The sequence below is a fragment of the Vidua chalybeata genome, chromosome Z, assembly GCF_026979565.1.
Source record: "Vidua chalybeata isolate OUT-0048 chromosome Z, bVidCha1 merged haplotype, whole genome shotgun sequence".
Taxonomy (NCBI): domain Eukaryota; kingdom Metazoa; phylum Chordata; class Aves; order Passeriformes; family Viduidae; genus Vidua; species Vidua chalybeata.
The window spans coordinates 34144474-34168914 of NC_071570.1; the positions used below are offsets into that span (position 1 = coordinate 34144474).

At 37.6% G+C, this 24441-nt stretch overlaps 1 protein-coding gene across 1 annotated transcript in view; it reads right to left on the reverse strand.

Moving 5' to 3' along the window:
- Nucleotides 1–23815, reverse strand: part of NDUFS4 (NADH:ubiquinone oxidoreductase subunit S4) — a 46963-nt gene extending 23148 nt beyond the window's left edge. Inside the window, exons 1-2 of the mRNA XM_053932483.1 lie at nt 23673–23815; nt 3809–3887 (exon numbers count right to left, since the gene is read on the reverse strand). Coding sequence (XP_053788458.1) covers nt 3809–3887; nt 23673–23758 — 165 coding nt within the window. The 5' untranslated portion in view covers nt 23759–23815. The remainder of the gene's footprint in view (nt 1–3808; nt 3888–23672) is intronic.
- Between the last annotated feature and the right edge of the window lie 626 nt (nt 23816–24441).

Genomic DNA, 24441 nt, shown 5'->3' on the forward strand with positions numbered 1-24441 from the left:
ATTATGTAGAAAATCTTAACTTCAGGACACACGATGAAATGTTAATAGCATCATTTTGTTTAGCCTTTCATGCTTGTAATAGTCTGCCCCTAGATGTTCTCACCATGCTGAAAAAACTATTTTAGTACCATTTAAACTGCAATGTGTAGTTCTGCCTGGAATGCTTAACCCTGTGCAGCAATTCATTTTATCTTGGCCTGATACAGAATATAAAAACATCTGTGAGGTAACAACAACTCCCCAGTGACCAAGCCCTAACTGCTCTTGCAATAATATTTGCACTGAGCTACAGAATATTTATTATTAGTTGAATATTCTGCTTTAGCAATGCAACGGATACTTTCTGATTGTAATTCTAATCTTGAAACATTCTTGAAATATCATAATTTAACCAATAAAAAAGTCCCTTTATTGACAAATATTTGTGGGAATCTTTCAGCTGTAAACAACTGAACATCCACCAAAGTGCCTAACTCCAGGCTAAACATCCACAATGCAGCCTTACCAGCACTGACCGGGAAGTCTGCTTAAAGCACACATGCTGAACTGGACGACTTTTAGCTACGCACAGTATCGGTGCATCCTACTCACAAAAACTGAAACAAATCACAGGAATTAGAACAGCTCAAATTCCCATTTTCAGGCAAAACCACTACAACTTTTTATAACTGTGATGCAATGATGTATGTTATACCATACAAACAGTTAAATAATCTGGAACGTTACCTGAGTGAGATTTGCTGCTGACAGCCTTTGCCCTCTATAGCCCAAATTTCCTAATGCAAGGAGGGTCTTGAGAGACTACTTTGCACACAGTTATTTGTCCAGACTCTTGGAATATGACCTAATTGGTGGCCAGAGAATGAAAATATGATGCAAGAACTGTATTTCTTTTGAGCTTTGTTCATTTTGTATGTTATTTTCTTCAGGTTTTATTGTTCATTAAAGTTAATTTATTCAGTATTCACTGAAAACAGCTAATAACTGAGACAAAGATATAATTTCTTGGATATGTTCTACATAAGCTCAACATTTAACTCCTTTTACATTAAAGAGACACATCTTTTTTCTAGAGTGATAAATGAATGCGGTTTAAACTATTGGTTTTCCTACTATTTCATTAGTACTCATTTTTCTGTTGTATCCAACAGAGTAGAGTCTAGGCTGCAGTAAGGAAGCGACCAACTACTGCCTAATTATTCAATCTCAGGATGGTCACACTTCTTCTATTTAATTTGTGTTTCTTAATACAAGGAATATTTTAGCACTGCTAGAACCAAATGATTCTGTTGAACAAGTTCTAGTATATGCATGTTCACATACAAATACAAGGTCTACAAGAGCACTGGAAATATACATTAATTCCACTACAATATGCAGTTAAAAGTTTTCAACAACCTTAGCATTACTCTCCTAGCCTTGTAAATGTCAAGTCACAGAAGAGTTCAGTTCCCAAGTAAGTTAAAAGATGGGAGTGGCTCACAAGGATAACCATATCCCATTTTCCACCTGTTCTTACTCCTTCTGAAATGCAAGTAAAAGGTGAAAAGGTGATGTCCAGCTTAAAAAAAAATTAAAATATGTCAAAGATGACAAATCCATTAAAGTATGATTTAATGATGTCTAACAATCTGTAATAGAAAATAAGTCTTTTTCAATTAAATGCAATGCATCAATTTCCAGAGTACAGTTTAAATACAGCTTGCATTGAAATAATAGTTTTATGCTTTGTTAATTAATTGAGACACCTGAAATATGCTATATTAGTCTCAATTGGTTGTAATTAATCATACTTAAAATTAGGAAATATATTGCAACAACCTAAAATAAGGTAAGATAGTACTCTACTTTAAAATTAAACAGGTGTCTAGAGAACTCCTTCTAATGCTGAAAGAGTTGAAAACCACATCAAACTCCCAAGACAATTTTCCTTGCTAAGGGGATGTAATTTTTGCCCATTAAAAGAACCTGAATTTACAACATTATGGAAACTATTCCCAAAATCTAATGAAATCTACAAATGAAGTTTCTAATTTTCTGTCATTTTGTTTCAGGCCCTATCATAATCTAAAAGAGAAGAAAAAAGATTTTTGCATTTAGAATGTGCACAACATTGCAAGAAAACACTATTCAGTCTGACATATAACCTAACACTAAAGAAATAAAGATAAAATAATCATTTAGATACATTATATGAATCAAAGTAAAAAAACTTAATGGCTGCTAATACGAGATCTCAAAAAAACTCAAGTTTGTTATAAGAGTTTTCAACTTGATGACAACATATAATGACATCAGAGATATGCTCTCCATGTACAGTGTATTTACAACACTAAGAGAACTGAATAGCTGTATTTCAAACTAGTTTCACTTTAACTCAACTGGAAGTATAAACTCTCATAGCTAGACAAGGTATATGTACAACACTAATGTACATTTGAAGTCAATATGGAAGTGGAAGAGTATTTCTTTTTCTGAGTCTGTCTTTGTATTGTAGCCTTTTCAGACATAGGTATCCATCACCCAAGGCCGCAATAGGGAAACGTGATACTTTTCAGGCATTATAAAAGCTGTATTTAAATACATATGTGTATATGTGTATTTTAACATTAAAGAACAGTGCATTTAGAAGTCATTTAGGAAAATGTACATGTACTGGCTTGTTCAATCTTACTTACAGTGACTCACAATCTCTACAAATTTTCTGATCCCAAGTTATGCAACTAGACTAGCAAGATAATCATATTTGTGAGAATAAAGTACTATTTTTTCCTTAATTTTTAAATCTAAGATTATACTGTTACTTCTTAAATTCAGAAAGAAGTTTATGAAGTAACTGATTATTTTTTTACTGGTACGTAATTACTATTGCTACATCTATATACAAAGCATGAGAGAAAAAAGCCGTGAAGAGCTATTAAAGTGTGGGTTTTTTCCAACAGCCTGTTCAACTTTGGCTGTTTCAACTTGTACATACCATTACAAACATACAATTTATAAATATAAATTCCAAAGATTTCTTAGGTAGTTCATATTAGCTTCAGGGATACAAAAAAGATACATACAATGTGAACTGCCTGGCACATATGATAGGAACGTTGTTTTCCTGGAGATTCAAAGGTGATATGAAAACCAGTGAAAGGCATGCTTCTGCTGTGATGCATTTCCCCCAGAAGTCTTACAAAAATTATACTATTGAATAATGTATACTATTGAATAATGTAAACATAAGTGTCAGGTTGCATCTAGAATAACAGACCACACATTATGGAAGAAGTTACAAGAAAAGACTGCCAAATTTCTGATCTGCTACTGATTAGCGGAAGAATGTTATGCATTTGTTTCCAGTTGTAATCTAACCTTCATGCATATTCAAAAGCTAGAGTGTATGTGCATAGCAACAATAATCTTCCATGATATATCTTTACGTAGTATCTTTAGTAATATTGGTACCAATGAAGAAAATTTCAGGAAGCTGGCAAATTATGTATAATTTCACTACACAGAAAATATACATAAATTTCAAAAAGAACAAACTTGTTATTAATTACAGCTCATACTGGTCTTTGATTAAAATATAACAATAAATAAGGTATTCATCATTTTACATTGCTTATCACTTGAATGCCATATTCATTCACATACTTATGTTTTACTGATGTTCCACTTTTTAGTGTATAAAGGACTGTTGCTTTGTAGTTCGCATTTATACGGCTTTCCTAGAAGAACGCAGAATACCATACTGAATGCCTATTGTGCAGAAATAACCCTGAAGGCTGTATCATAGTATTCAGTAGAAAACCCTTACCAATTTTTCATCAACTGTGATGAGTTGCGTGTCTCGAGTTTGGTTCTGTGCCAGCCGCCATGTGGAAGTGCTCAGTGACCTGCAGTGCAAGACTTGAAGTTAAAAAATGATTCATGCAATGAGAAAATAGAGGCAGACAAATCTTACATAAACAAGTTACTTTAACAATATCCGTCTTGTAAAAAAAATTGAAGAGGGAGAGATGAGGGCACAAAAATCCTTTTTCTCCCCAATTAGTTCTGTCTGCTGAGTTTTTGGCAGACTCCCACTTAGCAGTTCACAACAGGCTGCACTTTATGTCAGCCTACAGGCTCTCTGTCACAGAGAGACTGCCAGTGGCAAGGACTGTACTGCTCTATATGAATGTACAGTAGCTGGTTTGTCACGAACAGACAGAAAAATACAAAGCTGCTGCAAGCATTCTGGAACTCTGATCCTTAAACTGATGGCATCAGAGGAAAAAAATCCTAAATCTATTTGTAATGGTAAAGCTCCAATTCTACACTTCAATAACAGGACATTAACAAATTCAAAAAAACCCAAACCAATCCAAAAAAATGACTAAACAAACTCTAAGCTGATACTGCAAACACAGTTTTCAGGTTGTCAGTGCACAAAACAATTATTTTGCTTAATTTCTACATCATTTTCAGTCAGCTTATTCATTTCCAAGAAATACAATTTATCTTCTTGCATAATTGCTAAATCTGTAAGATACATATAGAAACTGAGAACACAATTCCACATCACTGAATTAACTAGATTTGCCCTTAGCTTACATTATGTCACTAATGACAGGATTAGGCCCTTTGAGTATAAATCATCTTCTGGAGAAATAATGCAACAGCAGGTGAAACAAGCCAAGAAACCAAATTCTCTGACCTCACGATAGAATACCAGGAAGAGAACCTCAAAGACCATCTGTTTCAACCTTTCTTGGCAAAAGCATGGTCTAGACAAGATGGCCCAACACCCAGTCCAGCTGAATCTTTGAATTGTCCAACACTGAGGAACCCACCACTTGGCTGGGGAGATTGTTCCAATAGTTCACTGACTTAACTACATTGTAAAAAATTTTCCTTGTGTCTAACCAAAATCTCAACAGGAGTAACTTATACCATTAGCTCCTTTTGCATGTGACTCACTGTAAAAAAGGAGTGTCCACCTTCTGTGTAACCAAACCAATCCAGTTCTTTCAGCCTTTCCTCACATGGCAGGCTTCCCTGTTCTTTGATGATCTTTGTGGCTTTTCTTTGGACCCTCTCCAGCCTGTCCATGTAGTATTGCAGGTATGGCCTGAGAAGTGCTGAGAAAAGTGGGATCATAACTTCTTCATCTCTTCTGGTTATGCTTTTGTTCATGCAACCAGTAATCTGTTGCCTTTCTGCTCAGAAGCAACTGTCCACACAGACTAAGACTGTTTTCCTCCAGGACCCCCAGGTCCCTTACCCCAGTCCCAAATCAGGTAAATCCCAGACTATACTGCAGTTCTGGATTATGATTTCCCAAGTTGAACAACAGCAACTTGCTCTTGCTGAACTTCGTAAGTACCTTCCAGCCTGTTTAGGTCTTCCTGCTGGATGAATTTCCTTTCCAAAGTATCCACTTCCCCACTCAGTTTGGTATCACCAGCAAACTTTTATCAGGGTTTGTCAGGATCCCACCACGGATCACTTATGAAGAAATCAAACGGTGCTGGGCCCAAAGCTGATCCCTGGGGACCTCACTTGTAATAGGCTGCCAATGTGAAAAGGAGCGAGGCACCACCACCCTCTGAGTGCTGCCTGTCAGCCAGTTCCCCACCCACTGCATGGACCACCTCACTAGACTGTAACACACCAGCTTTTCTGGGAGAAGGCATTGACAAAGCATATCAAAACCGTTGGAGAAATCCAGGTAGACAAGAGTGTGCTCCATGTTTGATTAAGGCCATTTTAAAGAAATGAGGAACAAAAATGTAGGAATTCAGTTTTCTCTACAAGAACCTTCTGAAATTAAGCAACTACAACAAAGTTCAGTTAAGAAATATCTAATAGATTTATATCAGATACTTTCAACACAGATTACATTCTATTAAATGAACTTCCCTCTGCCATTTACAACTTCAAAACATCTCCAAAGCACGAAGTTTATAGATTCACCTATCTCTGCGGCATGGACAGACTTATCTATTCCTATTTAAAGTGACAAAATCTGTCAGGAAAGTTACTTTGTTTTAAAACACAGAAGTTTTCAAGTGCAAGGAAGCACAATAATTTCATAAAAATTCATGGTAACTACTTTGTTAGCTCAAAATCTCTGTACCAGAGAGTTTCTGGCTCAACACAGCCAGTACTTTTAACTTGTACATGTAAAATAATATATCATAAAAACAGAAAAGAGAGACACTGGAGCACTAGGAGAACAGGTTGTTACTTGTCCTTATTCAATTACACACCAAGAGAGATGTTATCCTAAGAGCATCCTGAACTGCAGCATTACACTTGTGTTCCAGACTTAATATTCAACCTTAAATAAGGAAAAAAAACAATGTAACGGGAAAATTAGTTTCTCCCCCACTACAGCAGCTTTACTATCAAAGTAATATTCTGCAGGTATTCCGGAACTTCATGTCATACAGTGCTCACTACATTACTTAATGTCTGTCCAAAGAAAGACATTGGATTATACAATTTAATTCTTTCGTTCTCTAAAGAAAACTAATCTATACTATGAATCAAGAAGTTCTCTGAAGCTTGTTCTGTGGAAAGGTCTAATCAATATGTAAAGATTCAGGTGTGTAAGGGTTATAAAAAGGCTGATCAGGATGATACTTTTTCTTGTATGAACTTTCTCAATTATGAACAAAATTTAGCACAATTTAGTTTGAACATGGTTGAGAGTGGGTTGTTTTGTTTTAAACTGGAAAAACATTAATCAGGTTTAAAAAGTACAAATGCCATGCCCTTGAAAATTATTTCCACTCAGCATTACAGCATTAGACATTGTTTTTACTAATGCCAATGATAAAGAGCAGGGCAAAAACCCCACCAGATTAAAGGTGGGCAGAATCTCCTTCTGAGATGCCTCCACATTTTACATAGAGGGAGCTGGGTTTTTTGCATGAGATAACTCTGTCAACTGGGATAACTTCCAAGGCATCATACCTTATAGCTCTCCATGATATTTTAGCTATTCTTCAAAAGCAGATGGACAGCTTACTAACCTAAGTCAACTTCTCCTCTTCATAATTTTTCAGACATTTCTGTTGACTACACAATTCTGGAAAACACAACTGTTACTGGAATTTGCAACCTTGTACACTTCTCAAATGAGCTGTGTTCTGTCCATCCCTGGACTGCAATGAGTTGGACAGAACATACTTTCTCTAAGAACTTCCTAATTGAAGAGTGTTTGAAAACTGGCTTTTGGACTAGGAAAGTGAATCTCAAGTCAGTGGAGGAGAGACCTCCAGGTGAAAATACATAAAACACCATATAAAACATAAAGTTGTGCTTGAAAGATGACAGGCTGATGATATTTCCATTTGTTGCATCTCTCGTAGGAAAGTAATCTGAAGTTTGGAAAAACTAGCAACTCTGAAATGTCATGTGAGCTGAAATACTGCTATTTGAAAATTAGTAGAAAATGTAGCTTGATTCCCAGAATGCCTGTTTAATTTTCAACAGGCTTCACTGCAAGTGCGTAGCTAATGTCAGGCACTAACCGGAGGACAGAACTAGGAAATGCATCTCTTTCACACAACACTCTCTTCTCAAACTCCCACAATGGCAAGTATAATTTCATCACTCAAGCTTCACCTTAGAAATGGTATAAGCTTTATAATATCTATTATACCTTCAAGTTAAATGAATTTGCAATCTAAATCATTTAAGTGAACATTTGAGTTAAGCCTTTTATTTCATCCTCAACAGTACAGCAATTCTCAAAAATTAACTATTAATATTTGCCCACATCCATCTTGACTTTTAGGTAGCTTTTCTGATTGATAATCTTGCAGAACACACATTTTACACACAGAATCACACAATCACTGGGAGAGACCTTCAAGATCATTGAGTCTAACCCAGCCCTAACACCTCAACTAGAACTACAATTCCATTCTCACAAGATCCTACTGCTTTTTCCTATTACTAACCTCTGGAAAGGTAATCTGCTTTCTTTCTTTCTCTCTGTACGCAATATGGGTATACATCTTCCCATTTTGCTTCTTTTTGACTGCTTATGCTTTTTTTTTTTTTCCTGTTGAAATATCTTGGGATGAGACCTTATGAGCAGGAAGTTCTACTTCTATCCTGTTCCAAGTCTAACCAAACTCTGATTTAGAATTACTGTACACAGAATACTTAGAATAATCACAAATAATCACAAATAGACTGCTAAAATAATTCAGAATTTCAAAAACTATACAGAAAGCTTTACACATAGCTAGCAACAATAAACAATAAACAGAATGAATTATTGAGGACTACCAGCAAAAATATGTCTTTGCAGAATTCAAAACTTTCTGCAGGTACTATTGTCCTGAATAAACAAATACTGTGATCATCTAACCACGTCTTCCATGATAAGTGTGTATTCCCATTCCACCATCATCTGTAGTTACAGCAAAGTCAAAAATGGTTTCCACATCCCTGCTACACAATGAAGGAGTCCAGTGAAAAGCCACTGAAATTCTTCAGTCTACTGGGAAACTACAATATTCATAACAGTATCAGGTCTCTCAACCATATTTACCACTGTGGGATAAGGACATAGCAGTTCCTTGTTGCAGGGAAGATTCTTAGGTCTTCACTTCCCATCTTAAGTTATAGGCCCCAGCTCTGCTGAAGCCATTAACTTCTGTTGAACAGAAGAAACCAAACAGTAAAAAAATGGTTAGTGGATGTCTTTTGTGGTATCTGAATTAAGGCATCTGACTTCAGATATTACTTGGTTGTTCTGGGTATCTGTATTCAACTGCTGAAACTCAATAAATTTGACCACTGTAAATACCTGCTAAGTAACCTACGCTTAACCCCTACATAGTAAGAAGCTGCCATATTTACACAGCATGAATTTGCCTTCCTCGGAGAGCAGTGCTGTGATTGGAATGTTACACAACATCCAGATGTGAAAACTTGTATTTACCTGACACAATTCAGTAGCTGGGACTTAAAACCATTGCACAAAAACTTCTCCTTAACCTCTTTATGCAACACATCTGACTGTTTGATCTATTAGCACCCCCTTTTGGTCAACTGTTGGAGATATGATTAAAAAAATCCAGGTATCACCAAACAGGTAATCAGATCATAATGTATAGGTAAAACAAAGTCTTGAAGAAAGCCCCATGTACCACATGAAAAATGAAGACAGTCATCAAGAAGTAAATCTAAAGGACGTTTTAAAGAAAGATCTGAAAGACCAGGGCACCAGTGGATGTGAATATACGTTTATGTAGAAGCCATGATGAACAACAAAATAGATTGAATATTCTTCATTCTTAGAAGACCAAACTTTTTAATATTATTGTATTTAGTATTATTGCACTTCTAATAAGCTTCAGAATGTACAGCCATCATAAAAACATTAAATTCTGAACAAAAAGAACAAAAGAAACACTACCCACTAACAACTTCCACAGCATCCAACCTAGTCATACACTGTGATTGAACAGACTAAATCCAAATCAGTAGGAAGTTCTGGCATATAAAACACAGGCAATAATGATACAACATCAAATACAATACAGATCACAGCATTCAATATAATATATTTTTATTTAGCCCCAACATAATGCATTTTTAAAAAGACAGCTTGCAAAGTTAAACTTGTGAGAGATGAATTTAAACACAGCAGGATAATGTTTCCTTGGTATTAAAGTCACTACTGTGGTTGAAGTGATAGTGACTTAACAGAGTCAATGGTATTTTATTTTTACTCAGTTTCACTAACTAGTTTTACTGTTTTATAATAGAAGTAAAATATGGAATATAGTGCCAAACACTGCATATGGCGACATGTAGTTCTATTTTGTAGTATGAACTGCAGGAGTAACTTTCGTGTTCAGAGGAAAACGAAGTCCCTGAATTAATAAATATTTTCATACTATGGTGAAGTTGGCTGATCATACTTTTTCCTTTGCCTACAAAATGATGTTAAACAGACTAAATTAGGTTTCTAAATGGATGAATGCAGTACTAATTAATTTATCTAAACTACTGAAATTTCTGTAGTAAGTTGCTGAAATGATAGAAATTGAAATATAAATACAAAGACACTGCTTTCACTTGCTAATAAGGTAATATGCAAAAAAAATATTTTTCCTAGTCGTGTGTTAGGAAAACAGGGCAAGAACTGACTATGCTTTTCTGTCAGGCAAAACTTACGGAAAGAAGAAATGGCTATATAAATGTACTAAATTAACATGGAAATAAGCATTTGACTTGTGGTTTGGAACTTTGAAGCTAAATGTTAAGTTAACCTGCCTTTGCAAATATTAAACTACTGGCCTGTCAGTCTCACTTCAGTGCCTGGTAAAGTTTTGGAGAAGACCATTCTGAGAATTACTGAAAAACACCTGAAGGACAATGCAGCCATTAGTCACAGCCACCACAACTTAATGAATGAACAGTCCCGCTTGTCAATTTCCTTTTATGATAAGGTAACACACCTAGTTGCTCAAGAGAAGCCAGCTGATGTGATCTCTCTGGATTTCAGCAAAGCTTTCAACACTGTCTCTCACAGGATCCTTCTGGACAAAAAGTCCAGCTCACAGCTGGACAAACACATAATGAGATGGGTGAGAACTGGCTCATGGGCTGGGTACAAAGGGTTACAGTGAAAGGAGTGACATCAGACTGGGGACCGACCTGTCACTAGCAGGGTTCCACAGAACTTCATCTTAGGCCCTAAGACTTTCAACATCTTCATTAACAACCTGGATGCAGGACTGGAAGGGATACCAGACAAGTTTGACAATAATACTAAATTGGGAGGAGCTGTTGAAGGCAGAGAAGCTGCACAGAGAGATCTTGACAACTGACAATCACAAACCAGATGAAATTCCACATAGGTAAGTCCTGGATTCTGCACTTGGGATGGGGCAGCCCTGGATGTACAGACAGAGTGGGGAATGAGAGGCTGGACAGCAGTGCCATGGAAAGGGCCCTGGGGTTCTGGTCCATGGCAAGTTGAACATGAGCCAGCAGTGCCCTGGCAGCCAGGAGGGCCAAGGGTGTCCTGGGGGCATCAGGGACAGCATCACAGCCAGGCAAGGGAGGGGATTGTCCTGCTCTGCTCTGCACTGGGGCAGCCTCACTTCGAGTGCTGGGGGCACTTTTGGGCACCCCCATACAAGAAGGTCATAAAGCTATTAGAGAATGCCCAGAGGAGGGCCAAGGAGGTCTTGAAAGGTCTTGAAGGGAAGCCACATGAGAAGTAGCTTGGTCTGTTGAGCCTAGGGGAGAATGAAGAGAGACCTCATTGCAATCTGCAACTTCTTCATGAGGGGATGTGGAGGGCAGGCACTGATCTCTTCTCTGTGGTGGATAGTACTTGAGGAAACAACATGAAGCTGTGTTAGGGAAGGTTTAGGTTGGATATCAGGAAAAGGTTCTTCACACAGAGGGTGGCTGGGCACTGGAACAGGTTCCTCATGGAAGTGGTCACAGAACCAAGCGAGACAGAGCTCAAGAGGTGTTTGGACAAGGGACTCAGGCATGTGGTGTGACTCCTCCTGTGCAGGCTAGGAGATGGACTCACTGATATTTGTGAATCCCTTCCAACCCAGAATATTCTATAATGCTTTTAAATTAGTTATATTTTCAAGTAGTGAATACATCATCACATAGAAAATAATAGAATTTTATTTATTTTAGATTCTACTTTAATTATCCCACAGGTGAGAAAATGCTGTTGAACTACTATATTCAAACAAGTATCAGCTGAACCACTGCACAATGTAAAGACAATGTCCTTCCAGAACTACCACAGGACCTGAGCACTATATCCACCTCTGCACCCCAGTGAATTTCTCAGGAAACAAGTCAGTTCTGTGAAGACATGAGTTGCCCACCACGAGTTTTCTTCATTTAATCAGCTTTCTTGCAGTCAAGACATAACAAAGAAGGTTAACTCTGACCTAGTACCAAGCCTGTACTTCCACTGATTTAGACAGGGCCTATTTGAGCAGCCAGCTAACTGAGGTGATGTGACTGGGTGCACAACAAAGACCAATCCTTCAGAAGGCTCCACATGAGGCAGACAGTATGCCCAGGCTGGCTAAACCTCCTCCTGCAGAGTTGGTGTCTTTTGAGATCTTGAGTATAAGCATATGAGCAATGCAAACAGCTTGAGCTGAGGAAAAGTTCAGCCAAAAATCCACAGAACTAGCCTGAAGGTTCAAGTCAGCACACTCGCAAGCAACAGCTGCACATCCTGAAACAGTTCTCTGCAAGTCCCAGGCTGGTATCAAAACATTCCTTGAAGTGCTTAGATGCAAACTGAGTCATTACTTGCAACTACACTTCTAAAAAAAGTCATGTCAGTGCTCCTTGACCCTCATGTGCACATGACTCAGAGCATACCAGTGGTCTCTTGACAGATTACAGAAAACATATTAGAAACACTTTTAAGAGAGGGGCTTAACATGTTAAGAACAAAATTACTCAAAATTATTTAAACATTTTTGTTGTAGAAATAAAAGAACTCATTATGAAAGGAAACCAGATATACTACATTTAGAGCAATATAATACATAATTTGTAAGATGTCCAACTGCTATCAGGTCACAGGAACTCTGAATTACTGCCACCTGGACAGTTACTAATAAAGCATTTCATTACACACTACTCTCTTAACTGGAACACCTAATCATAGGAATTAACCTTAGTTCACAATCTTAAGGCTGCTGAGAACCAGAAACTTCTTATAGGCAAGTTAGTTGGAAGACAAATAATACTGGAAATGTTGCACAGCCCATAACAACTATCAACTAAATTTACATTCTCTAGTTAGAAAGCCTAATAAAGTTAAATAAGAAGAGAGTTAAATAAAGTTAATAAAGAAGAGTTAATGCTAAATAAAGTTTAAAAAGAAGTTAAAACTAAAGTTAAAAAAGAAGAGAGAAAAGTTGTGTAGGATGTAAAGATAAAATACCCAGGTGACACATTTGCTTTGTTTGTGCTTTCTAAATGTCAAACTCCCCACACATACGCAGTCAGGCATTCATACAACTTGACAAAACTAAAAACTGTGCTCTCTTTATAGAAGGAACAACAAAAGTCAAAGGGTTTCATTTCAAAACTGTGAGGAATGAAACTAATGTTCCACATCCCACCTCTGTCTTATTTTGTGCGTTTTGAAAAAAAGCCTTTGAATCATGTTAACATTAAACAGAAAAACAGAGTAAAGATTGTTTGCAAACTGGTTTATGGCATAGCATGATCCTGAATTTCACTCCTATCCACTCCTATTGATTTAGCCCTTCAATCTGACTGCATTTACCAGCTTAATTAATTCTTATTCTAATAATCTAAGACCTGTAAAACACAGCATATATATTGGCATATATATATGTATGCATATCTATGTCTATATATACCTATATAATTAAAAGGCAACTTCTTTCTTATTTAATGCTCTCAAACACTTGAACTGTAAACTACAACACAAGAAAGAATCATTTAAAGTGTTACTGGAAAACTACATCTTGATTTATAATGGTTTGTGAAAGTTAAACAAGCTATTTGGTAAGTAAACCTTAGCTGTTGGGCAGCTATGACAAACTGTATTTATGAGCTATATATTAATGTTTGTAGTGCAAGCCAGTTAGAGAAAGCCAAATCTTTACAAATGAAACATGACATACAGGTTTCTTTTCAAAACCGTATGCTCGTAGGAGTTATTCTAGATGAGAATGGGATAATCTAGGTAATACTATTTTGCATGATTTAATTTCACACTTGCTTTGTTAATTTCACCTTGTCTCAGCTACCTTTCTCTTCAATTTCCTTTCTGATGCTAAGCTTTTGTCCTCAATTCCCCTTTGAACTGTTGCTATTCTTCAGTTATCATGTACCTTAGCTATACTCCATGTCACACACCTTAGTCACACCACTCGATCTGTCAGCCCACATGGTTCTTATACAGCTCTGAGGAAAAACCTCCATGATACTTCAATAAATTTTTGACTACTGAGATACATGCAGAGAAGATACACCAATGGTGCCACCTTACGTGCAAGAACATAGTCTGCGTTTTCAGGTGTTCTAACACTGACAGTCTGAAGACAAACTCTCTTGGACCATGTGTCAGGACACTAAGGGCACCAGCAGGTCTTAATGACCAGCCTCGTACAGGGCCTCCATGAACATCCCCTGCCTGTGGTGCTGGAGTTCTATTTAAGAGCTCTGCTCTGGGTCTTCAGCCCTTGCTGAAGTGGCATCATTAGGTGTACCCACCTCCAGCCCTGGTTCTGGCTCTTGTCCCTGTTGGGGTCACCCTCACTTTCCAGCTTGCCTTATCTTCTGGAGTAGACACACTTTGATGTTCCTTGACATTTTGCTTGTCATTAACTCCTATCAGATAAAATACAATACTGTTTTTTTCCAGTCTATGCAATTTATCTGCACTTGGTTTTTAGCCTCATATTGCAACCAAAGCAAAGGACTCAATTTTTATGCAGTCTTTCTATAATGACTGATTTTAAACATCATCTTGTTTTAAAATGATAATAACCACACAAGCTTTTAGTTGTGGGCACCAGCATGATTAAACACCTTCTATAATACACATCTGTCTTGAGATGAAAACAAATGGTTGGCTGCAGTGTAAGCAACCTATGTGTCTCCCACAGGAGTTTTGAAAAAAAATTACCAAACCAAAACTATAACTCCTATTCTACACACAAGTGCAAGCAACAATTACATGGCACTAGCTAGGAAAAAAAACCCTTTCCTTTCTTTTGCATGCTGAATCAGCATCTGCAATCTTGGAACGACAATTCTTTAAACTGATGAAGGACAAATTTTTGTGCGCTTCAAGAGAAATATAATGAAATTACCAAGCTACATAAATGAAGTCTACAGTCAAAGAAAGCTTGAATGCTCTGTTTTTCCATAATTATCTGATTTAATTTTATTTCCATCTGTCATTATTTATTAATGTAAATACACCTCAGAAGCATTTTTGAGAACTCGCCTTTGAGAATAAAAATAACCTCATCAGATACCCTATTTGTGTGTTCGCTTCTACACTGATCCCTCATACACCAATCCCCTCCTCCTCCATTAGTACAATTCTTTCTTACTTTTCATATTCTTACTATCTAATCAGCTATTAGCTCTCTCTCTAAAAGGAGACTGCAAGTATTGACATTACTCACACTTTTGTAAAGCCTTAAGGCAACACTGATGCTTTAAAAGCAAACCTTATTCTTGAATTTCAGTTCAGACAACATGCAAATTATTTGTCTCTTTCTCTGGTAGGCACAAACACTGGTGTATGAAAAAACATCACTCTTGCAGAATTTTCCTTCCAATAACTTACGCAGCAGATGCAAATACTCCTTGAACACATGACAGAACAGTCAAAGCTACTGCATGAAGAGCTTTCTGCCTTTTCCCTTCATTTAAAATAGCAGAAAAGATGTTACATGGTAACTTCTGAAAATGCAATATCCATAGAAATCTTACCTTAAAACTACTGAAATCTATAAAAAATATGAAAAACTCAACAGCTATCATCTGCAATAAAATTTTAGTCTGGACTTCAATATAAATGGCATCACTAACACTTAGCGGATTACTTCATTAACATTTAGCAGAAAATTACTTCAATAGACTGATCACAAATGACAATGTCAGAGGTGTTCACATATAAAATAAGCATTCATAAAAGGTCTAAAAATATTTGTATCAAATACATAAAGTCTGACTATAAAAAAAGGAATAGAACTTCTTTATGAACTCTTTCATGTTAAGACCCCAGTAATAAGCAGCTGCAAGAACTGTTTGCCCACACACATTCTGGAGCTGCCTACAGACTCTCTTGTTGAGTCAAAAGTTACTTTACTTCTTCAACGTCATGGGTCAAGGGAAGATTCAGACAGAAACTACTGCACCAGAAAGAGCTAAGTAAATTGTACCTAAACATACTATTACACTGCCAGGAGAGAACAACTGTCCTTTGAAACTCAGACAGAAAAAATGCCATTAATTTCTTAGGAAATATGAAAACAGACATTTATAAAGAAGGTAATGTGAACTGTTCAGCTTGCCTCCTGCTAGCTTAGAGATTTCTTTTATTAAAAACAAAAAAGGATGTGATTGTAAGACAATTCAGAGGTATATTTTTTAACACACACAGAAGCACATGCTTACAAAAGAATTTTAAAAACATAGCAAAATCCATTGTATTATCATAAGAATGAAAACCTGAACATGGGTAAAACATATAAAGCATTTAGCTATTAAGGATCATACAAATTTACTGAAATTATTAGTATAAAATAGGAGTTGTTAAACTTGGGGTTTTTTTTTAAAACTAGTTGTGAGTAGGTTCATGCTTCCCTGCTAACTACAAAACTCTCAGCATTTCAGTCTCTTAAAACAGCCAATTTCATCTAAGACAGACAATAATAAGGTCAATTGAGTCAAAATACTCAAACCTATACTAAGGCAAAATCAAGGTCATTTTTAAAATCCAAACAGCAGTATTTTTCCACTGTAAGTTAAATCTGTTGAACATGTTATATTAAACCTACATCAATAAAGCAATTTTTATCATTTTACTAACACAGATTTGAAACACTGTCCATTGACAGTTGGCATTATTATTCCCTTTCCCTGTATCCATCTGGTATTTCAGAATCTTACTAAAGACTAATTTATTTGACAAAAATGTGGTTCAACTTAGTGCAACAAATTCTACAAATATATTTCTCAAACTCTGAGATATCAAATATTTGATATTAGGATATATCAACATGGAAGTCTTTTCCGTAAGAATGTTTGAGGGATTTTCTTGAAAACAAAGGGTCATTTTTCAAATGCAGTGTTAGATTCTATTTTAAACTGTCTAGTCCCTGAAGGGAAGTATTATATCCTTCTGTTTTAAGATACTATTGCCAACAAATTTCACCTCTACCCTCCAAAGTTTTACTGAGGGGTTGTTTGTTTGTTTGTTGTTTTGGTCCAGTTTTGGGGGTTTAATTCTATCTCCACTCCACTTCAAATCACCTAAGTAGAGAGAAGATTACTAGGTTCTCCAATCAGTAAATTTTTGAAAAAAGTTATTATCACATGTAACAATGCTTTTTTAAAAGTATGCCAGACTTTATGCAAGCAAGCTACAATTCTGAGCCCACAATGGTTAGCTGCCACAAAACTGGTTGGAAGAGCATTCAGCTGTTTTAGTGGAGAAGCAAGCACATTGCTTATTTACTAGCTAGCTTTCAACAAAATAAACCTTACACATCTGTCTGCTTGTCTCTGTTTAACCTTTACTTTCTGAAAAGTGTTATTCCTCCCCTCTGGATTTCCAATTCCAAAAGTGAAGGAACTGAATGTAATTAAAACAAATCACCCCAAGTTATATGACCAATAAGAAAGAACAATCTATGAAGCCGTATCAGGAACATTTTGCTGTCATGATGCCATTTCCAGAACAACACATCTCCTCCTTGACCCCTTCTCAAACTTTGGCTCTCCCAAACTTTTTTTTACTGTCTGCCCCTCTTACTTGTATATCTTTCTATCCATCCTCTTCCTCCTCTAGAGGAATACTGAAAATACGTAAACTTCCAGGAACACGACAGGAATCCCATACACTTTAAGAACTCAAATGAGATTAATCTGAATTCACCACTAAACTACATGATACATGGTATTTTTCAATTTTTCATTGTGATGGAATTGTTCACACTGACAGCAACATCCTACTGCTCCCATGTTTCATTAAATCTAACATCTTCATTACTCCATGGGACTTTCCAAAGCTTACTCTTTCCACTCCAAAAGAAACAAGGAGCACTCCTACACCCTACTACCAATAAAGCCAAACAGAGAAGGCAAAACCAGGAAATCTAAGACACCATTCTGGTTCACCATAGTCACTCTGATATCTTAATAGTGGTGCATACCCATGAACACAACAGACATGAGTAAATTATCCTGTTGCAACTACTCAAGTAATGATGGATTAGAAGCTTTGAGATACCACATAAAATACTGCAAAGGGACTGAAGTCATCTTATTTATCAGAAATTTCCCCTTCTCTTCTTCAAAGCATGCAAAATTGTTGTGGAAAGAGGGACGTCCTTCACAAGAGCCAAACACAAGCTGTCGTCAAAAGACCTGTGACTACAAAAAATAACCACTGATATTGCTTTCAGTCACAGTGAAAGACTGGCAAGACTCAGCTCCTAGACCCTCTCTTAACCACACAATCACTATTTGAACAGAGTGGACAAGAGTAAAAAGGACCTGTTTTTAAAGGAATTATGCACTTCAGATACATGAAATACCTACTCCCAAACTATGGCTTCAGTGTCTACAAGACCAGACAAACACTCACTGATGCCTGGACTTTTTTTTTTAAACTCATGCTCATTAAATGTATGAACTGTAGTAGATTTCATCTTTTTCTCTCCTTGTCTATGTCCATTTGTCTCTCCATATCTTTCACCTTGAGCCTGCTCCAATGCTCCATGTCATCACAATCTCACAAGCAAAAAAACTGCTTGAATTTTATTCCAGATTTCAATTTACTCCAGTGCTTTTATGTTGTAAGATACTTTGACTCACTGTACTTGCTCTGATACACATTACAACCAAAATACATACTTAAGATAAAACTGTAAAATTCTAGCCAAATAGGTATTTTAAAAGCCAAATACATCTTTTTTTCCTGGTGACTAACCAAAATGAAACTATCTATAAACATCTCTTATACAGCTAAGGCAAGACTGCAAAAAGACTGCATTTTCTCCTGGTCTTTAAATTTTATTCCAGGTACTCTATGCAGATTACATCAGTCACCGGAAATAATTTTAACAAAGATAAATGATATAGAACTGTATTTTTTATTAATGAAATCCAAAGCTTCTGACGTGTCTGAGCCTGACAACACCACACATACTTATATATATCGGGTGGTATAAAGGAAGCAGCAGACATGTATTACAGATGGATGAAATAAAAAATAATACAACTTCTGCAACATGTTACCAATTCCAGACTTGATAAAAACCTCACATTGGCTAGCACTAACACTGGCAAAATAGTGTTTCTATTAGCCAGATTCAGTCAGAGCTTTGTGCATCTTTAAACAGCTCTCTGCACTACCCAGACCTAGCTCCATGAAGTCTACTAAGTCATATTTTAACACATGCTTTGATACTCACATGCAACAAAAATGTCAATATTATTTCATGAAAGAAAAAAAACCAAACCCAAACAAACAATAACATAAAACAGTAAGCTATTATCTTCCAGAATTATTATTTTTTTTTTTAAGTTAGTAAGCATTGTCTCTATTTTTTATGGAAGGACAGGATAAAAAATTAAGACAGGAGGTTTTTTTTTTGTTTTAGAAGTCCTTTATTTTGCCACAAAAATGGCTTCTCCATCATTTTCCTGAGGGGAAAGCCTGCTTATAAAGATAGTAACTGAAAATTGAAATGTAAATGGAATCCCAGATTTCCTCAATTTTTTGAGAATGGATTGAATAAAAGGCTTCGTACTACACAAGTGTCCATAATTCTTTACTTTCATAACCTCAGATATCCATTATGATTGTGTCAGGGACAGAAGACCTGCCATATTTAGTCCGCTGTTGTACAGGTGGGCAGGATAGTATAAAAGTCCTTATGGTTATTTGGTAAGACTAACCTTCAGTAATGAAACTATGTATCAGTCACTTGGTGGGCTTCATCCTATGAAGGGGGAATAACACACAATAAAACCATTGTTGGCATGGAGGTGTGATCATGGGCTGTTATGATCTTATCTCATGCACTGGCCCTGCGTGAGATGATGCTGAAGCTGGCCACTCCCAAGGAAGTGATATAAGGGGTGGTTCTGGGGTGGACGGGATGGGAGGACATGATGCATGCAGTTTTAATCCAGGGGATGCCCTGAAGGCGCACAGCCTACCTACCCCTCCTGGCTGAGCACCATTCTCCATCTCCTGCTTGGCAGCTTCTCAAACATCCAGGGGTTGGTAAGTATTTATGCAAAAGTGACTAATAAAATTGACTTGATTTGCAATTCTTGCTGTGTCCTGAGTTTTTTGTGCATGGGCATCCTCCTAAACCCATAACAATGATGAACCACAAAACATTTGTTGTCTTTACAACAGCATTACAAGAGGAAGGTAACACATTTTGAAAAACCACTAAAAAGTGACATGAAAAATTCATTATCATGAAATGTAGAGAGTGTCTGGCCATACCACACCTACACACAAAACATTCTGCCACAGCAATAGAAATTAATTCTGACTCTAATATATTTTGATAGGAAGGGCTTCTCAGAAACACTCTGAAGTGGCTTGGAGACAAACATCTGATTCCCAGTTCAGCAGGAATTTGTTTGAAGTTTTCTTTTCCAGCTTCAACTGTCCATATTTCTAATGGAAGGAAACACTTTTAGCAATCTTTTAGGTCAAACTAGTGAGAGCATGTTCAACATAATTTCAAGCCTCCTGAAAACTTCACCGATCTTACAATATGAAAGCTTCAAAATATGATTTAAGCAAAGAAGACACTGACTTTCACAATCAGCTCAAATATCTGCTGATAGCTATTAGGCTAAAATAATGAGGGATGCAGTAACCCCTACTTAAGTGATTTAAAACAAGCACTCAAGATTTCATAAAGATATGAGGAATGCTGCATGTTCTCTTAATTTCAGACTCAACACTTATGTCCATACTGTGGAAAAAAACAGTACCAGTTTAGAATCATTGGGCAGCTTGGCCATGTGTATGTTAAAGTGCCTAAATATGTCCCAGTAAAAAGCAGTATTTGTGCTAGATGATGCCATAAAAATTCTAAGAAAGAAATATCACTAACAGAAATCAGAACAGAATCTCTCTTGTAACTCTTGGAAAGTAATCACATTATTATTTAATTGAACTTCTGAAAACTAGAACACTATAAGAAGTTTCACACTCAAAAATCTACATAAAAATGCACGGCAAATAAAACTACATCTTCAATGCTTAAAATTTAAACCTACAGTGTCCAAACAATTAGCTATATTACTCTCATAACCTAATTTAAGCAAGTAACATGAAACTTCCATTAAGTTTTACCAAACAGCCAAACTTTACTCTGAATCTAAGTAAACAAAAGCATAAGACTGGAGTGATATAAGAGTCATTCAAATGCCCTCACAGTTGACAGTTCCAGAATCTTCTTCATTCATCTCCTAAGAACACCAATAATTTTTATTGTTAATAATCCTAATACTTGTATTTACTTAAAGATACATATCTAGCATACTGGTATAACACATTCTTTCTACAGTTTGACAAAGACAGAGATTACTCCACTAACAAATTAGACAGACAAATACTTCAAAACAAAGAGACTACTTGTACTAAATTGCATCTGTCAAAATATTTTCTGAAAGGAAACCAGTATTGCAGGATTTATATATCCAATTGCAAGATATGCAGCAAACTACTGGCTTCTCAAAGTAGTCTTTCGGATAGTTACTGATCACTTCAACTGGAAAACAAGCTTAAGTGGTCTTTGGTAAACGTTCAGCTCTCTGAGGTCAGGAGATGTGAGACACTAAAGCTTAAAATGGGACTCATACATTGTCAAATTCTGAGGCATCTATCTGTATACTGAAATTTATCTAGGTTTCTGATGAAATACAAAGGATTACATGCTCTGTTATGTATCAAAGGAAAACAAACAGTTGCATACAAGAAGCAATACAAAGTGAAAAAGAAAGAGATACACTTTCTCCTGTCTTCTTCTATCTGATTTATCACCTCACTATGAGCTGTAGGAAGACATTTTGAATTTAAAACATAGAACCCTAAACCCTTTTCTGTAATTATGTATGTTGATTCTTACTCCCAAACAGGGAGACTACAGAGGTTGGTTAAGAATAAAATTTCATATAAATATTTTTCATATAAAGATATTTTTATATAAAACAGTAACTGAGAAAATATTTAAGTTTCAGTGCCTACCTAACCAGGAAATAATTTGCAAAACTTATGCAATAAATGACAGTCCTAAGCATTCCCTCGTACTACCAAAACCATCTTAATCTGAAGCATCTTTTCTTTCTTCCACGGAAAATTTCTCATTCTAACAACAAGGAGTGATTACAAAGCTGCGTACAAAACTTTAAGAGAAAATCATAATGCTCTTCCTCTTCTCCAAGAAACCTGCTGACCTATTATCAGGTCACTGTCCTACAGAATGTGAAGCCTAAGTTTCAGTCTCACTCAGGCCAATGTCCTCAACATCCCTCTTACTGAAAACACTAAGGGACACTAATTTTTCCTCACTCTCTGTGGCAAGCAAGGAATCTAACACACTGTTTCAAAAAAGAAATACCAACTGAAGTGTACCTACCTCATATTTCCATGCTATTTTTTTCTGAAATAATTACTTGAAATGTAGAATGGTAAGACTTTAAACAAACAAACAGAATTATTTTTAGCCTGAATTATTTGATTTATGCAATTTATGACAATGGACAGGCAACAGTTCTGTCAACACCAGAGGAACAGAAAGGTAGAAAGAAACAGCTGAACATGAACAGTAAGCTTCTGGATTAGTGTAGAGGAACTCCTAAATTCATACTCACAGATTTCAAAGCATTTTTAGAAGACTGACAACCTTCAACACCATAAAACAGGCTCCATTTTAGGAGGGAGAACACAGCAGTAGCCAATGGGACAATCAGAGGATAAAAATGTGAAAAAATAGTACAGCTACAGTTCTTTCTCTGCATGTATATATAGTTTTCTCTGCGTCTTTCTATATGCACACACACATATTTATATACACATACATATTTAAAAACCCCCAGAGATTTAAAAAAAAATTACTAGAATTAACCTGTATTTGTTAATATCTAAAGACTTAAGGAGCACAAAAAGCAAATCACAAACTAAAAGCAAATCACAACTAAATCACAACTAAATGGCATGGAGCTACATTATTTGTCCTGACTAGATTGGGGTCTTATACAAGCCTTGGGCCTGTGAGAGGCACAAAAGTAAACAAATGCACGCATCTTCATCTCGTGGTTGGGTCATGTACTGGACTTCTAACATAGGTCTTTGCATTAAAGGAACAAAGTGCCACCTAAGATTATAAAGCTATTTCCAATATTATTTTTAGGAAATTGGCAAAAAAACAGATATTCATCCTCTGAAAAAGTTAACGTGTTTCGAAGAAGGGACGGAGAGGAAAGGCAACACGACAGAAAATACAAATCTCTGGGGAGACTGCTGGCGAGGTTACACTCCCCGGCAGCGAAGCCGCAACGACCAGAACCCGACCTTCAGGCACCGCAAGGACATCGGGCGGGCGGTCACTGCGAACCAGGCAGCAAGGACGGGCAAGGACATGCCCCGACAGATAGGAACAGGCGAGAACACGGACGGACACACGGGGACGGGCAAGGACACGCACAGACTGACACGAAGGAAGCCTCAGCCCGGCGCCTGCTGCCAGTCTGGCCGCCCCCCACCTGCGTCGGGTGCCTACGCGGCACCCCCGGCCCAGCTCCCGGGGCGGCCGCGGGGGAGGTCCAGGCCCGGAACGGCCTCCTCGGGTCCCCGTGGGCGCCGGGGTGCGGCGGTGCCCCCCGGGCGGCCGGCGGGGAGCCCGCGGTGCCGTTACCTGGGCGGCGGCGGGCGGACCGCAGCCGCACCGCTCCTGGCGACGAGGCCCCTCAGCGCCGCTGACATTGAGAGAGACGCCGCCATGATGCTCAACGCAGCCGCTGGGAGACGGCGGCGCCGCAGGGCCAAACCTCCTCCTCCCGGACAGGAAACGCGAAGGCGAGGGCGAAAGAGGCGGTGGGAAGGGCGGGCGGGGAGGGGACTGGGAGAGGGAGCGGGAGTGGGAGCGGTGGGTAAGGGGTTCGGCAGAGGCAGGAGCGAAGGGCACTGCTAGCATGGAGGGAAGGCAGGGGTAATGTCCGGCGCTCCGTGGAGGAGGCATTCACGTGTTTGGGGTGCAGACTCTCCTTTTCCACAGCTACATGTTTGGCCCAGAAACATTTTCTGGCAGCATTGGTTGTGACACCATCTTCTTTATGGGCACAAGCTGAAAGAGAGGAAATTTAGGTTAGCTATTAGAAGGAAATTCTTTACTGTGAGAGTGGTGAGGCACTGGAACAGGTTGCCCAGAGAGGTTGTGGATTCCCTAATACTTGCAGTGTTCAAAGCCAGGTTGGATATAATGCCTTCAGAAACCTGGACTATGGAACCAGAGATGTGTCCCTGCCCCATGGCAGGGGGATTGGGACTAGATGATCTTTAAGATCTGTTTCAGCCCTTAACTTGCTGATTCTGTGACTCTCGATGGCAGGGGACAAGTGCCAGGGAGGTCAGGTGTCTGGGCTGGCTGGTCCCTCTGTGCCCGGAGACTTCTGTCCTGGGCACAG